General features: G+C 37.7%; 1 protein-coding gene across 1 annotated transcript in view; it reads right to left on the bottom strand.

Annotated features, from left to right (window-relative positions):
• Positions 1–17,941, bottom strand: part of LOC145662665 (rab-like protein 2A) — a 43,605-nt gene extending 25,664 nt beyond the window's left edge. The window contains exons 1-2 of the mRNA XM_081728466.1: positions 17,786–17,941; positions 12,935–13,044 (exon numbers count right to left, since the gene is read on the bottom strand). Coding sequence (XP_081584592.1) covers positions 12,935–13,044; positions 17,786–17,892 — 217 coding nt within the window. The 5' untranslated portion in view covers positions 17,893–17,941. The remainder of the gene's footprint in view (positions 1–12,934; positions 13,045–17,785) is intronic.
• Positions 17,942–18,434: the final 493 nt, after the last annotated feature.

The raw sequence follows: 18,434 nt of genomic DNA, 5'->3' as shown, positions 1-18,434 counted from the left end.
AACTCGTACAGCATACACGCTCTTATGATGCTCTGTGGAGGTTCCATATTCACTCCGTCCTTACACAAGTTCACGTTGTAACTGAACTGCCACAACCAGGTAGAATGTTGGATATACCCACACCAACAACTGACCTTCGCCTTATCTCCATTCGCACTCAACTCACGGTATGAGGGTCAATTGAACATAGACCTCCACAAAAAGCGACAGAACTTTCTTGGTTATCTTTATATATCTCACAGGACATAATATGTTTCGTATAGAGAATATTGTGTTTTTTCATATAGATAGATAGCGTCTATATTAAACTTTAAGTTTTAATATCTCGAGTTCCGGAGGTCGGAATGTCAAAACTACTTCAGCTTCGTGTTCCTCGTGATCTAGTTTACAAAATATATAAAAATCAGGTGGAGTCCGGTTTACTTCCGTGGTCACTTTATGTTCGAATATCTCGAGTTCCGAAACTCGGAATGTCAAATTTCCTTCATATTCTTGTTCCTCGTGGTCTAATTTACAAAATATATAAAAATCAGGGGAGGTCCAATTTGCTTCCCTGCATCCTACGTTTCAAACGAAACCGTTTTCCAGAGTGTACATTTTGCTTCAAACTGAGTTCTGCCCTGGCTAAGAAACGTAAATTCGCTTCTATAAGAGTCTTGGAATTGTCGTTCGGCATTCTTTGTACCTTGTGAAGGCATGAATAATTCAAGTATGTTTGTCACAACATCTACAAAAGAATATTCATTCGTATAGAACCTCCAATACATTACATTAAAAACACATGAACTACACAAAGAAAACCATTGTGCATTAGAGCAGATCTCTTATTAGCAAATGATTCTGCACACGTGCACTGCTCAGATAGCCCAGAGCCTGAGCCTGAGCGCGAGTCCAAATTTAACTCAATCGCGATTGAGATTGTCAGAGATGTAGCGGTTTACGTTGAATATACCATACCAACACTTTATCAACTAAGTCCTCTTAGATTTTTCTCCAATCCCAAAAAGCGGGTGGTTTCTCGTGATTAAGATATGTTTAAGAGGGAGACGAATATAGAACCTGAAAATCGGGTGGTACCCGCTAAAATAGGGTAATAAGCCAACACTAAGCTCAATAGAAATAAGGTATATCCCTATTTAAGATCACTACACATGCAACTCATGAAATTCAATTTGAAATATCATCCACTTAGACTGACATCTTTTATATTATTATTGCTCTTTCCCCTTGTTTTTAAAAATAGTACTGCCACTCTTTCTTTTGTTAACAAAAAGGCACCACCTCCCTTTCTTAATAAAAAAGAAAGAGAAAAGAAAGAAAAAATCTCTATCTCAATACACAATTTTATTGTTGATTTGTTGCCACTCCGATAAATGTGAATGTTGTGGTTTTGCATGTGTTGACTGGTTTCTTATCGAAAGTCCCAGACACCTGCAGTAGTTTATACGTGAAGGAAACACCGATCATATTTTATTCTGTATCTTTTTACTTCCCAATAACGATAGCCGTGCCTCTTTGAGAAATTGCAACTTATTTTTTTATTCTGCCAATTGTAAAAGTATATTCACCAAGAATTTTCCTTCACTTTAAGACATTTTAAGAAAAAATAACTTCTTTTCCTTCTGCAAATTTTGATAATTTTTTCCCTACGCCGAGGGAAATTTCCCTCCATCTGGCAACTGTGAGCCGGAGTGGGGAAAGATTCTTAGCTGTTTTCTCGTCGTTACTTGATATTAGTGTGACATTTGCAGTTTTCGGTTTTTCAGAAAACCGATTTTCTGAAAACCGAAAACCGCAAAAGCGGTTTTCAAAACCGAAACCGCAAAAGCGGTTTTCAAAACCGAAACCGCAAAAGCGGTTTTCAAAACCGAAACCGCAAATGCGGTTTTCAAAACCGAAACCGCAAATGCGGTTTTAAAAAACCGAAACTGCAAAAGCGGTTTTCAAAACCGAAACCGCAAATGCGGTTTTGAAAACCGAAACCGCAAATGCGGTTTTGAAAACCGAAACCGCAAAAGCGGTTTTCAAAACCGACATTTCGGTTTTATGAAATTTCACTTTTTTCAAAAACCGGTTTTCGGTTTTTTCAAAAACCGATTTCGACAGCACTACTTTAAACGATTCCACTTCCTCGTTACTAAGGAAAGGGCTGAACTTTCTCCAGTTCCCAGGACCATGCCAATAGCAGATATAATCTCCAGTACGCCACCATACTTATACCCATTGAAATCTACAAGAAGATGTAGGAATTACTCAACGACCCGGCCTATAGACAACACAAACAGGACCCCATCCAGTATTGAACGTAGAATTACTACACTTCTGAAGAAAACCAACGTACCAGAAGAAATATGCAAGAAAATCACGCCACATAAATGCCAACCACCGAGACTACCGAAAATACACAAGATTGATATTCCAATGAGACCCATTGTCAGTGCGATTAGAAGCCCAACTTACTGTCTGGCTAAGTACTTCATCTCTCTTCTTCAACCACTGGTAGGACAGTGTGAATACCATGTCAAGAACTCATATTAATTCGTAGAAATATTGAAGACTCTCCAGACAACATCCTAGTCAGTTTTGATGTGGTCTCTCTGTTTACCAGAGTTCCAGTACAAGACACGTTAAATTTACTCAGTGAGCACTTTCCGCCGAAGATTGTTGATTTATTCAAGATCACGTTAACTTCTACGTATTTCCTTTTCGACGGACAGTACTATGAAAAACGAACGGCGTTTCAATGGGGTCACCTCTCTCACCAGCAGTGGCAAACTTTTTTATGGAAAGCTTCGAGCAGAAAGCACTAGGATCAGCACCATTAAGGCCATCGTGTTTCTATAGGTATGTTGATGATACCTTTGTCATCTGGCCTCATGGGAGAACTACACCGCAATCGTTCCTTGAATTTCTCAACAATCAACACAGCAACATCAAGTTTAATATGGAAATAAAAACAGAAGGCTGCATACCATTTCTAGACATTCTCATTCGTTGCAAACCTGATGGAAGTCTGAGCCACAGTGTTTACAGAAAGCCTACCCACACTGACCTTTATCTTAGCGGAAACAGCTTTCACCATAAATCACAGCGCAATGCAGTCATCAGCACGCTTGCACTTAGAGCAAAAGCCATCTCGGACCAAGAAAGCTTCTCCAATGAACTTGTACATCTCAAGAAGACCTTACTGCAGAATGGATACAAGGAAGATAACATTCGATTGGTCCTAAAAAGGACCTTTTCCCGTAAAAAGACCATCACAGAATCTGAAGATCCAGTCAACATTGCGGTCCTGCCCTACACTGGGAAATTATCTGGAAAAATTGCAAGAATCATGAAGAGACACAACATCAAAACCATACACAGAGCACCATCAAATATCAGAAAACTACTCCGTCCAGTTAAAGACGATTTCGGTCTTAAAACACCAGGAATATACTGCATCCCTGCGAATGCGGGAAAACTTACATAGGATAAACAGGACGAACAATAGAACATCGATACAAGGAGCATGAGAGATACATCAAGCTGTTTTATCCGAAGAAATCAGCCCTGACGGAACACAGTATAACGGAAGGACATAGAATTTTATTTTCAGACACTAAAATTTTTCAGAGCTCAAACCACTGGGATAGGATAATTAAAGAATCTCTTGTCATACTACAAGAACCCAACAATATCAACAGGGATACAGGATTTCAACTCAGCAAGACATGGACATCAGTCATAAAGAAAGCATATATGAATACGACCAATCAGCGTCAAGCTATAGACCATCCAATCAGAGACACGGATTCTTAAGCCTCCCCCACTTACCTCTCCTATAAATAGTACACACGAACTGGTCCTGAAGACGAGAACGATGTCAGTTCTTGAAACGTTGGCTCTATCGTCGGACTTCACCTGGCTGATATCCCGAGAGCATCTCTATAATAAACATTTTCTTGTACGCCCCATATCTGGAGAACTACGTATAGTATCGCCGAACACCCAAACTATCACTTAACTCAGTATGATGTGCTTATTCCATAAAAAAAAAAAAGAAAACCCGATTTAGAGTCCGTTCAAAAATTTTGTGGCGCCTAATCTATAAAATCCAATAGATTTAATTCAATCAAACATTTTCTTGTACGCCCCATATTTGGAGAACTATATCAGGGTGTCCACTCTCAAAGCGTTTTGAAATTCTCGGTTTTCCCGGCTCTACTAGATAAATTCCCGGTTATAACGGGCACTAAAAGACGAATATTTTGCGAAAGAGGCGGAATGATTATTATTTAGTTCCCACTCGAACAACATAAAATTATACTATCGAAAGAAATTATATTTTCTTATCTGTTTTCATTACTTCCCGGTAAGTGCATTGATTTTTTCTTCCAGAAGAGCAGCTTCTTTTTTTGGCTCAGCAATTACCTTTGCCTTTTTAGCGTCCAATTCCAGTCTTTCTCGCGTTACACGTTTTCTCTCTCTTTCCATCTTTTCCTTTTCACTCAAATCCTTCGCATTTTTCTTCAAATGTTCAGTATACCGAGCATGTGCATTTCTGGCCGCATGTATCATATCTTTGTCGATTTTAATTGACTCCAATCCATCTAATGCACTCACAACATCATACACTTGTCTCATGGCAATAAGGCTCTCCTGTTTGATTCTCAAAAATGCATTCAGAATTTACAGAAAATGGCCCATGGGTTGGTCTGTTTGAAATTCGGTCAGAAATGGTTCCACCATTGAAGCAATGCTAATTTTGGTGCTAGCATTTTGTCGTGCAAATTTTTTCTCTACAACTGAGAACGTTGTCGAGTTAGGTGTTTCCTTGTCCTTCTTGACACACGCAATATATATATATTTAAATGAGGCAACATTAATAAGGTTCAAAATGCAACGTCACTGTTTTCTACCCATCTAACAGCACAAAACTTCTTTGGGAAAATATCAAATTCAGTATAATAAGTTTAGTCCGACCTTCGTGCTGACGAGTCTTTGAATAAATAATACAAAGCACGTAAAAACCCCACTAAGTCCCAATCTGTCTTCTGCATGTCCGTTTTGAACGTCCCATTAACTACATGAAGACCGCAACTACCAATGCTTAACAACACTGGACTTTCCGGCGTATGTTGCTGTTCAAGTTGCAAATCTGACAATACTTTAAAATTTGACACTTGGCCCATCCTGAATGAGTTTCACCTGAATGAGTTTCTTTAAAACATCCGAAGATACCTTTTCACTGATACCTTTTAACAAATCTGACGCTGTTGAGTATCCGAGAAAAAAAAAGATGTAAAGTATCTTGTAACAAAAGATTTATTTGAATCCCAAAATCGTACATTTAAATCCATTTGTTGCCTCTGAGAAACTTTATTCAATGATTCGTCGAAACAGATCACAACGTAGTTACAGTCTTTTAATAACCTCTGAAGTTCTCGCTCGAAATAAGGTGCTAATCCAAACACTACTGTGTATCCCACTTTAGTTCGATGCTATTGCACTTCTTCTGCAATATCACTATCAGAAAACATCAATTTAAATGTTGATGCACAACGCTCAGCTTCTCGGAGAGACATATGGTTCATCACAATTTGTACACACCAAACCACCTCAGCTTTAGTAACTGAATCTGCTAATAGGTAACGTTTAATAGTCGGTTAAGAAATAGAATGAATACTGCCTGACTGACAAGAAAAAGATGTGTCATTCTCAGTCAAAGAAGCAGACGTTGACGCTTGACAATGATTGGTGGATGAACTTTGTTTACTATTAGTTTTTGGACGACTTCTTAAACGCAACATGAGTTAATCCATTCACAACGCAAATGAAAGTCCTCCAGCTGATTTTTCCACTGTATTACGCAATAAAAAATAAGAAACCATAATAATATCTCGGCATAAGTCGGCCTGATTGGCGCCAGAATTTCTTACCAAAAAATGTTGCTTTTTTTTTTAAAAAAAATGCCTAATTTTAGTTAGATAAGGTCAGTTTTGGTTAAATTGGGTTAGGTCAGGTCTGGTTAGGTTAGATTTGTTTCGTTATTTATGTTTGTACTTACTATCACAGTTTGTATAGATTGGCCCACAAGAATTTGTGCAAGAAACTTCAATATTTTGCTTACATTAAAGTGAATTATTGCCGGAACCGGAGTGACGATTGCTCATCAGAAGCAATCCCACACTCGCTCAGTTTCACACATGTTCATGAACAATTTATTTATTTTCTGTGGTGTGGAATCACTGTAACAAAAGCCTTTCTACTGTTATTCATATTGTTAAGAGAATAATGACCATCACGAAGTAATATGTTCCCTTGTACTTATTGTGCTGATGTTACCACGCGTGATAAAAAAAAAAAAAGGATTATTGACTTTCTTACTGACTATTTTGTCTTTTTTAGTCACTTCGTGATGCAGAAGTAACTTTTGCCTAATCCAGAAAATTAATGCCCTCCTTTATTTTGGCATTCCGCCTGAAAACTGCTTTCGTTTTACATATTTACTCACATCCGTACATTTGAAGTATTTTTAAAACCAGTTTTAAAGATACTCAATAAACTTATACGCCATCAATAAATGTTTTATGAGGACCAGTCCTACAATCTCCTGATGCCGCTTAAATGTCAGATAAGAACGGGATGATAAGTGATCACAATATTAATATATTATGTAAAATGAGAACTACTGCCGCAACATCTTGCTGAAAGTTTTAAATTACTCAATAAAGTTGTATACCAATAAATATTCCCTCAGGGCAAGCCCTACAATTTCCTGAAGTCTCTTAATCGTCAGATAAGATAATGGAATGATACAACTTATCGCAGTACCAATGTGTCATTTTACGTACTGCACTAATACTGCAGCAACATCTTGCTAACTTATCTGGCGGTTAAAGATATCAGGAGATTGTAGAACCAGACCCATTACTAAACAAGCAATCATAATTGCCAAATAGGCAATCTCATTCCCGCCATTTACTATTCACATTCATCTTTACATTGCTATTCCTTTTAAACAAAAATATTTGGTCTAGGAATTAATTCGTGCGGTTGGTACGCACACACTGAAGCTGTAGTACAAACACAAAATACATAAATACCTTAAGAAAAATATTGTCCATCGCTAGCCACCACTTTCGCCCATCTGTCAGGCAATGTACGGATTCCGTGGCGAAAGAAGTCCTCATCCTTGGAAGCGATCCAGTCAGAGACCCATGTTTCGATATCTTCTGAAGAAGTAAACCGCTGTTCAATCAAATCGTTGTTCATGCAATCGAACAAGTAGTAGTCCGAAGGAGCAACGTCTGGTGAATACGGCGGGTGGGGTAAAACTTCCCATCCGACATTTTCTAAATAGGTTTTGACCGGTTTTGCGACATGTGGGCGAGCGTTATCATGTTGAACAATAAGTTTATCATGTCTGTTCTCCCATTCTGGTCGTGTTCTGGCCAGAGCTTGCTTCAAACGCATTAATTGTCGTCGATAACGTTCTCCATTCATAGTTTCACCCGGTTGCAGCAGCTCATAGTACACCACACCTTTCATATCCCACCATATGCACAGCATAACCTTTGCACAGTGAATATCTCGTTTTGGTTGTGATGGACCTGGTTCACCTGGTTTCACCCAGGCCTTTTTTCGTTTAGGGTTCTCGTAATGGATCCACTTCTCATCACCCGTAATAATTCGATGCAGAAACCCCTTTCTACTCTGTCGTTGAAGCAGCAATTCGCAAATGGTTTTTCGTCTTTCAACGTCTCTGTCTTTCAATTCATGTGGAACCCAATGTGACATCTTTTGAATCATTCCCATGGCTTTCAAGCGTTTGGAGACTGTTGTTTGATCAACGCCTAATGCTGCTGCAAGTTGTTCCTGCGTTTGACACGAATCCTGCTCGAGCAATGCTGTCAATTCTTCGTATTGAAATTTTTTTGGCTCTCCAGCTCGCTCTTGGTCTGCCAAGCCGAAATCACCACTTCTAAACCGTGCAAACCACTTCTGACACGTTCGCTCAGCTAGAGCATGGTCACCATACACTTCCACCAAAATACGATGACTTTCAGTCGCACTTTTCTGCATGTTAAAGTAATGCAGCAGGACACCCCGCAAAAACACTTTATCAGGCACAAATTGCGCCATGTTCACTTAACTACAAACTGGTGTTGTTGACGCTTTAATCCACTGCCCTATACTACGAACGATACGCGATGATAGGGGTTTGCAACACATGTGTGGATACACGGAACTGTGGGGCGCTCCGTTCGTTGCGCCATCTCTTGTCCACCCGCACGAATTAATTCCTAGACCAAATAATAATAAAGAATATATCAAAGAAACAATTCGTGCTACTTAAAGTTGAATTCTAGTTAAATAATTATCCATATTTTTTTTTCTTAAAAGACCAAGGCCAGAACAAAAGACCGCACACATGATTGTTGACTACACACAGCGCTCTTTCAGGTTTCAAACAACACCCTTTGACGCATCACTACTCAAATACAAATTTATTTTTAAATACAAAACATGGTCGATAAGCGAACCACAACGTACGATTCAAGCGAGCGCCTGTTTCACCGTTGCCACGTCAGGGTGTCTATTAAAATTCCAAAATGAAATTTCGTGACCTTTTCTTTACCAAATCATAAAATTTTCTAACATTTTCAAGAGCGAATTTGGGTGCATTAGGCCGAATTTTCATCCATGCGATACGAACGTATTTTGCTTGTGATTTGGTAGCGTCTAAAGCCAACCATAGACATTTTTGGTGGTGAATTTTGACGTTTTATAGAACAATTTTTTTTTTCAATCTGTACTTACATTTGCAGAGTTAAAAAAAATCGTGACCCAAAAGCTAAATTTCGTGACGTTTTCGTGACTTTCATGACCGTTTTCTAATTTCGTAACTTTTTCGTGACCGATAGACACCCTGCACGTTCACTTGAGATTCACCATTGATGCTGAATTCGGACGCCCCAAACGGTGGATACCGACCGGATGACGCTGGAACCGACCCAACGAATCATGAATTCAGAAGCGCCCAGTGACTTATCGGTAGAAAACAATTGAGTTACGCCTTGCGTTTTTAAATTTCGGCCTCCTTCAGCTATTATCGTTGTGTTTCCCGGTTCTTTGGAGAAATTCACGGCTTATTCCCGGTTCATGAAATTCCCGGCTATTTCCCGGTTTTCCCGGTGGGTGGACACCCTGAATATATATTGTAGCCATATCAAACTATTGGCCAAGATCGCAATCTTTTGATGCGTTTTTTTGGATCATTTCTAAAATTCTTGTGTACAGGTACGATTTCTGGCAGGTACCATTCTTTGGGCATTTATTCCTTTTACCAGATATCTCCTATCAGGTTATGAATCTGTTTCTGAAATTTCGTTCCTCCTTATCTTGATACTTTTTTTTATCAGTTCTGGTGGTATCACATCTGTTCCTACTGCCTTATGATTGTGTAAGGAGCGTATTATCTCCATTACTTCTTCTTCCTCTGGAGGGGCCGCGGTGGCTCACTGGTAGAGCGTTCACCTCTGGTGCTTGGGGTCCCGAGTTCGATCCCAGCCCCCGCCCAGTGAACTTTGTGGTGGACAAACACCGTGTGCGTGGGTTTTCTCGGGGTTCTCCCGTTTCCTCCCACTTTCTTCATTCCACCATTCCATTCATTACTCATCATCACCGTCTCCTTTAGCCTAACCGGCATAAGCGTGGGACGTAAAACAAAAGATTTCATTTCATTTTTCTTCTTCCTGTGGACGTTTGATTTCTCGGTCTGAGTTCAGTTTCCTCTATCTTCTAATGATCTATAAAACTTCGTATGTTTCTTCTTCAAGCTTAGGATGTAGCATCTCTTTAACACTTTGAATGCCACTATATCTCTCGACGTCATCACTTGTAAACCACGGGCAACAGTCTGCCAGTAATACTTTGGTTTGGCCTATGTTTTAGGCGCATAAATTTATAATTTTCTTTGTGTGTGGTCTTGTATATACGCGGTATGGATATTAAATTTTGACTTTTAAGTAATATGTATGTAATTGCATACACACCTATACAACGAACGCGACAAAAGTGCAATATATTGTTTGTGTGTGGAAAATCATACATGTGGCGTTGCATGGGACAGCCGTGTGTATGGAATTCCATATACATGGCTGTCTACGTGTTAAAATACTCTCTCCTCTCCACTTCTTCTTCTTCTACTTGCAACCTCTTCTTCTGCTGCTGCAATTGTATCATTCTTTCTCCTACATACTTCTATTCTTTGTTGATAACCTATCTTAATTCTTTAATCCATTTATAGAATCTTTACTCTTCCGACCTTCATATACCTCTATTCGAGATCTAGGATCTTCTTTCTTTCCCATTCTTTATATTTCCTTTTTATCAATTTGTTGTCTGTTTGTTTCTTTTTTTCCGTATTTTTCCTGCCTGTCTTTGGTTTTCAGCTGTAGCCACTGTCGTTTTACTTCATTTCTTTCTTGGTTTAATTTATCACATTCTTCATCGTACCATTCCATTCCACAGTAGCAGCCACAATAGCTGTTCGTGGTAACGTCAGCTCCACACACAGTATTGAACATTTTCGTCAACAATAAACCAGACTTTTGACGGCCACAGACGATGGCTTACATTATGTAAATCTTGAATGATTCTTTTCCGCGTTACTCCGCTGTATTTCATCACAGCACTTGAATAATAACACCTGTCACTCTAGCAATGCTTTTGATCCAATGATCCTTTTCCTATCTTTATGGCTGATTCCGAGTATATATCTCTCATGCTTCGCTGTGTGGTCTGCAAAGAATGCCTCATTTTATTAGTGTCCCCGTCTCTGATCCTTAAGTCAGAATACGAATATTTTCATTGAAAGTTTAGGCTACAGTCACATACAGCAATTTTATTTTTCAATATCAAGAGGTTCCTTCCGATGAACTCCAACCAGCTTAATAAGTCTCTCTTTAATACTGTTATCAATCAATATTTTTTGTCACATATAGTATAGGTATTCACTTCTTTTAATACTCTATTATCACTTTCAATACTTGACTTCCTTGCTCTTAAAATTAATTATCAACTGTTACACTTCTGCGTTGTTTGGCGATGAGAACGACGCTATCAGTAGTGTGAAAGGAAGGTAGGTGACATGTTTCCCATTTACATATATCCTTTTATTCTTCCAGTTGAGTGGAAACACATATCAAGTATATTTGCAAAACGCTGTGTCATATACCTTCTATATTCTTACAATCTTTGGACAGCCCAACTGCTGGACATTTGTAATAATTTGTTTACAGATATTATCTTTAGCTTTTATACATATACGATCAGATTTTAAAAAAATGATTAAAGTTTGTTTCCATGTTTAGCATAGAATAAAGTATACTTTTATGTTGAGCAAATGCTTCCACATTATGTGTACAATTGAAAGGAGAAAGCACGAATTTCTTCCCATTCACTAGTTATAGTTCACAGTAGTAAATAAAGTAGCGCGGAAAAACAAGAATTAAGGAGTGCACCGACTGTAAATAAAAACATGTTCTATTCTACAAGACAATAATAATAATAATAATAATAATAATAATAATAATAATAATAATAATAATAATAATAATAATAAAAGTTGTCGTCGTTCTAGAGCAGTAATAAACGAAGAGCAATACAGTGAACGGTATGTACCTTCAGGTTTCGAAGTAACCTCCGTCAGCATCCAACACCTTTTGTCAACGTTCCTGCAGCAGCACAATACCCTGGTGATAAAACTCGGCTGTCGTGAATGCAAAGAAGTCCGTGAGTGCGTTCTGCAAGTCTCTCTCATTTGCGAAGGATCTCTTACAGAAATGATTGTCAAGCGAATGAAACAAGCGGTAATCTGTTGGCGTAAAGTCCGGTGAATATGGTATATGGCAGTATCTCTCAGTCAAGTTGCTGAAGGTCTCCCGGGTTGTCTTTGCCACATGTGACTTGGCATTGTCATGCAGGAACAGCACATCCTTACGATTCATAAAGTAAGGCTTCTGCCGTAATGAACTGTGCACCCTTCGCAACTGTTGAGAGCAGAGATTAGCAGTGATGGTCTGACTAGGTGGAAGGAGCTCTAATGTACATCATGCATAGAGCATAAGCTTTCATGGATGCAGAGGGCGTCTTAAGGTGTGAGGAACAGGATCACGTGGCGACAACCAACGTCTGATACGATTAAGTGTCGTAGAGGACCCACTTTTCGTCACCAGTGAGCACGCGATCGAAGATGGTTGTGCTCAGTGCTGCGTGATAAAGGACAAACAGGCTGTAATTCGCTGTTCCTTATTGGCTGCCAACAACATGTGGGGTAACCATTTGCTTAACTTGTATGACTTCCCAATCCCACCCAGGTGCAGTCTGACTGTTTCAATGAAAACCTGGAACCGTTCTGCAAGTTCATTGCCCATTAGACCACTGGTCCTCGTTGATGACTGCTGTCTGGAGTCGTCATCAGATACATGTGGTCACCCACTGCAAGGTTCATCCGAAAGGCTTACATCTCCCGAACGGAATTTCTGGAACCAATGCCTGGCGTGTGCGACGACTTGATGCAGCAGTTGACAAGCCCACTTTAGTCATACTACAAACATGAGCGAACCAGCTGTTCCGATACCTCCATTTCTCTTCGATACTGGACGAGCTATGACTGCTGTATGTGCGCAACGTGCCTGTATTACTAAAGGTCGATGCTCAGGCTAACTCCTGATCGCTTGACAGATATGTGCATCATTTCATTTCCTCTTTGTGAGCGCATGATTAATGGGACGTCAAAAACCTCAAGAACGTTTTTTTTGGTTACCTTGTAAATCAACAAATAGATTATTGATAAAATAAGTTTAAGTAATAAAATAAGTGACTACTATTTACATGATATGAAAGAACTTTGATTATTATAGAAAATAACGAACATTCAACTTACCTACAATTACAGACTCTCCGTCAACTGTAGTAGTATACCTAAATAACGTAAGGGCATATGTCGAGAGCTGCTGTGGCTTATATCCATCTATAAGGAATCGTTCAACAAGCCTGTATGAAAAAAAAAAAAAAAAAAAGTTAGTTAAATCTACTTCAAAACTCAGATGCTAAATAACGATCTTTTAAATCCATGTTAAAATATTTTTACGAAATAAAATTTTCTCCAAAAATTGTAAAATTGAAAAGAAAAAGTCGTTTCCCTTCTCGTTTGATTCAATTTAAGTGACTTGTTTATGGAAGTTTTGAACTTTCAACCCAGTACAACACACAACCATTTCTCGAGTCTAAGATAAATCTTTATTTTTTGAGTATTTTGCCCAATGAACACCATATATAACTGCCATTATAATTAATTGTATATGTAATGTATTCGCTTATTACATTCTGCATGCAAGAAGAAAGAAAGCACTGGTCATACGTGAATTAGAAACTCCAACCGGAAGTAGGCTCAAATCTTGCAAACGGTGCGAGATATTGAGAAAAAATAATCGAAAAAATCTCCCTTTTATGATACCCCTTACCTTTTTTGTTTTTATTATTATTATTATTATCATCATCATCAAGAAGTCTTTCACTTGTGTCTGTAAAGGGACAGGTACCTATGTTGTGAGGAATGAGAAGGAGATTTATACTCATATGCGAATGATGCGCTGTGTAGAGAGCGCAGGTTCAGCTAGTTAATTATAATGTCAGTTATATATGGTGTTCATTGGGCAAAACACTCAAAAAATAAAGATTTATCTTAGACTCGAGGAATGGTTATCCTTCCTTTTTCATTATTATTTGGCCATGAAACAAACGCCTGAGACATATACAACCCCAATATACAACGATGTGGTGTTGGAATGTATAACGCATAGGATATGATGCTTTAGTTTTTTTTTTTATTTCAACGCTTCCAGTGTATTTTAAAAAAAATGTAATAAAGAAATAATGGCCATGTTTTTTTTAAATATTCAATTAGAACTGCACAATCTACGCAAATTTTCCAATCGATCAGTGAAAACGTCATCTTTCTAGAGCCTGTAGTTTCCGAGATCTCATTGTCGAAAGGATTGACCACAAACATATAAACGTCCTCAACATATAGTTCAAAAGAACTCGGAAGATGGAAGCACAAATCACATGAATTGATTTTAGAGAAGGCTTACTAAAATACAAAGGCTTTGAACAATAATTTTATATCATAAACTTTATGAAAAAGATATAATTAACTAATTTAGACTATTGAAAGTATAAATACTTAAAATGTTTGTCTCTGTTAAACGTGAAATCACACATAACCGTAAATGAAAGGTTTGAAAGCTAAAGTTATAGGTTGGAGCTCAGGCGCTTTTAATTGCTATTGTAGCATTTTAATAGATAAATTGTATAGGTAATGTATTTGCTAATTACATACTGCATGCAAGAAGAAAGAAAACACTGGTCATACGTGAATTAGAAACTCCAATCGGAAGTAGGCTCAAATCTTGCAAACGGTGCGAGATATTGAGAAAAAATAATCGAAAAATCTTTCCTTTATGATACCCCTTGCCGATTTTTTTTTTTTTTTTTTTTTTTTTTTTTTATATCAAGACGTCTTTCACTTGTGTCTGTAAAGGGACATGCACATATATTGTGAGGAATGAGAAGGAGATTTATGCTCATATACGAATGATGCACTGTGTAGAGAGCGCAGGTTCAGCTAGTCTATATGTTAAAATGCTAGGTTTAATTGTATGTTTTGGCCAATCCTTTCGACAATGAGATCTCAAAAATTGCAAAAGCTCGAAACGTGCCGTTTTCGCTGGTTGATTCCAAATTTTGTGTAGATTTGCCAGTTCTCGTTAAAATTCAAAAAACTTGTCCTTATTTTTCTATTCCACATTTTAGGCGCAATTTTGACCATATTAGTTCAATATTGTCACTAAGACGTTAAGGTTGATACTCTTGTGAAAGGCAGCCAGTTAGACCGATTCGATTTCAAATCGTCCAGGCAAAACAAAATTGGTCCCCATCACAGTCTCAGATTTCCTTTCATTTTTTTCTATATGGGATCTACATGCGATATTATTAGATCCGTTTTTTTTTTCTTGCTGAAAAATTTTCTCCGATATACAGCCTTCCAAAATGGCTGCCTTCCTCTCGGATTGCTTGATAAACTGAAAAACATGTCAAATTAAATAGTTTTCTTGTTGAGAAAGGAGTGTACTTAGTAATATAATCGCAATAGTAGGAAGGATATAAAGTACTATGTTTCAGTGGAGGGAAAAAACTCGTCAGTTGGTCCAATAGGAATCGTGCAATTCACTCGCAATGTTGCCAACTTTGGTGAAACATTTGCTAACTTGAAACATTTTTATTTCTGTCCTCACGAGCCATATCAAACATCTACTTCTGGCATCCAAATCTAATCGATAAGGTCTCTTGAAAATGTAAACGACTTACGTTTCTGTTTATTACATCCTGCGTTACAGTATGACGAAAAGCTGAAAATTGCATTAAGACACTATGTTTGCCCGCTAATTTTTTAAAAATCCCACCTTTTAAAAATCTGAACTTCACAACGATTGGAGAAGTACCTAAGTATTTAATATCTGTTAACCGTTCATACGACTGCAGCCCCTAACATTCGCAATTAATTACTGAAATTTCGAATTTTGTACTTGGAATGTAAATATTTCCTATGGGCATTTAGGTCCTGTACACAAGGCGTTTTGAAAAGCAGTATGGAAATTTTTAGAGTTGAATCCTGACATCAAACCAAGTAGAAAAGTCCCTATAAACATGAGTCAAATTCCGCTTCGTTTTCGAGTTTCAGGGTTCTAACTCGGAACCCAAAATCATCTCGCGACAATGGAAACCCAAATATATATCCTTCGCGTTAAATCAGAAAATATGCGGTAAAGTTATGATGAAATTCAGGAAGTAGATTTGCCAATACGATGATTTTTACGTGCGTAAGGGCGATACAATTTGGTTGGCAGTGTTGCCAACTCGGTAGAACTTTCAGACATTGACTTAAAATACTGCCCGTCCCTTGGTATATCATACTGTGCTACTCGTCTACATTCGTAGACTCGGTCTCCTATACTTCTCAGTGCGTTACGAAACGAAGATTCTTTTCAAGTACCGGTATATCTAGTAAAATGTAAATACGAGAGAATAAGTATAATTAAACCATTAAGAAATGAGCTTTGCTAAAAAAGGAAAAATTAAATTTCCAACCATAGTAATGCTGGTCTATTTCCAATCTGCACGAATGTTTTCCTGTCTCTGAGACGATGAACGTCAGGGTACTTTAATCTATGTTGTTATATGATGTGCTTTCATTCTGAGCGTGCAATTAAACGTTCCATTGATGCCCCTCCGATATCAGATGAACGTAAAGCTGTTTAAAACGTTATTTTACTATTTACTTACTTTTAAATTAATTTCCTTTGCTCATAATTACTCTTGTTTCACATCGCTACATCAGCTGCAATTGTATTTCGCAAATACTTATTAAATTCCAGCTTTCTTTATGTTTCACTAAGTATATATCCATACTGTATTACTGCACAAAAAGTGGTCATAAGAACTACAGTGCAAAAAACAAAAGAACAGCCTAAAGCACAGACGAACTTGTATTAGGTGACTATTGAAAAGCACGAATACCATCCAAACGAGTCAGGACAGAAGTGCAGCAGAAGGTCCAGCCCGGAGGACAGTTGGTAGGGACCAGGCGCGACAGAGATGGTTGGTATATACATAAACAAGAATAGTGAAAAAACTTTATCTAGTATAAAAATACATATTATATATGCAAGCTCTAATACAGTTGGTTGGAAATACTGACATACTATGCTCTATTGTAAGTTTACCTAATATGGCCTTACTACGTGCCTTTATATAGTCCAAGATTAAACTTTATTTATCAGCGTAATAAGTCAGTGTAGTGATGACTTTCACTATCTTTTTCGGGCTAAGTGTTGCAGAGCAGGTCCAGGAATATTGAAGCTAGGCAATAGTGCACTTTGCGCATAAGTGATTTTGTCACATTATTGACATGACGCAAGGTAGGAATAAGTAGGATAGGGAAGTCTGGAGCCATTTTGTTAAAATTAATAAAGTGTAATTGCTCGTATTGCTATTTATTGTATCCGTTTCTATGAACGTTCTGCAGAAAGTGAACTATTACCTGAAGCTAAAAGGAACACAGATAACCCAATCTAATCTGAAATAAACTACCAGAATCTAACATAACTTACCCCAAACTAACCACGCTAGCCTAAGCCTTAAAATATCGAATCTACTCTGCGACACAAAGACCCCTTTTTCTTTTCTTTCTCTGATCCTTAAATTCTGTATAATCTACCATTTCTTCGTAAATTTTGATATCTGGGAGGTGACCTGCGGAATTTAACCTGAGCCTTGATTTACTGATTTTGTGTTTAACGTTCCGCTCAGCAGCGAGGCTATATGAGACATGGACCTACTGATTAACGTGGAATCCGAACATGAGCCCTCCGGGAATCGTACCGGGTCTCCCATGCCAAAGACGCGTACGCAAACCGCTTAGCCACGAAGAGTTCTGAGCAGTTACTTTATGACAATTTTAACATACTATTATAACAAAAAATAAGGCAGATATCACTTTCACGTGCTAACATTCCATAAAAGTAAACGAAATCTACGATAAATGTGTTGAATTCAGTATAATGTTCATCAACGAAATATATGCTAATTAATGTGACGAACTGCATTATTAACACCTGCATTACTTCTAATTATGTTACATTTATGAATTAAAATTAAATATTATAACACCTACTTCGACTTGCCAACAGCACTATCACCTAAACATATAACTTTCACAACTAAACCCGCTTTTCCCTCGTCTGCATCATAGTCAACTTCAACGCTTCCCTCACTTGCCATTTTCCTTCAAAATATGCACCGAGAAATGTGTCAAATCGAAATAAGGTTACGAGAACAATTGAAACACGAATAGCAAAACTGCGAGAGTATGAGCAATAAAATTATATGCTGTTTCATGACAATTTAATCTAATATCTTGGTTGAATTTGTTTCGTTTGCTAACTCAGATTTTTAAAATGTAATTTACGGTTACATCATTTGTACTTTCCCATTCATTATTTCTTTTTTCGTTCCTTATTTTTTTCTTTTATAATGAGGAAATTCAACACAGCAAGGTCACTAAAAGAAAGTTTTCTGTTTCAGGGACGATGATGCCTCAAATGATTTTAAGGCATAGAACATTATATGTGTTTAATTTATTATAAAATAATTCGATGCAGTATAAATATATGCTACTAACAAATAATTTTGATTCAACAATTCTGTCAGTTTTAAGCCGTCTCTGCTCTTGTTGCTCTGACTCAAATATGAGGACAATATAATACACAGTTTAGTGCATTCTACTGTTCAAGACACTTCATTGTATTGTAGATCATTGAAAT

This window comes from Thermobia domestica, chromosome 10 (assembly GCF_964235325.1).
Source record: "Thermobia domestica chromosome 10, izTheDome1.hap1.1, whole genome shotgun sequence".
NCBI lineage: Eukaryota > Metazoa > Arthropoda > Insecta > Zygentoma > Lepismatidae > Thermobia > Thermobia domestica.
Note: the sequence above shows the minus strand (reverse complement) of the source record. Positions and strands in the feature narration are given on the sequence as shown.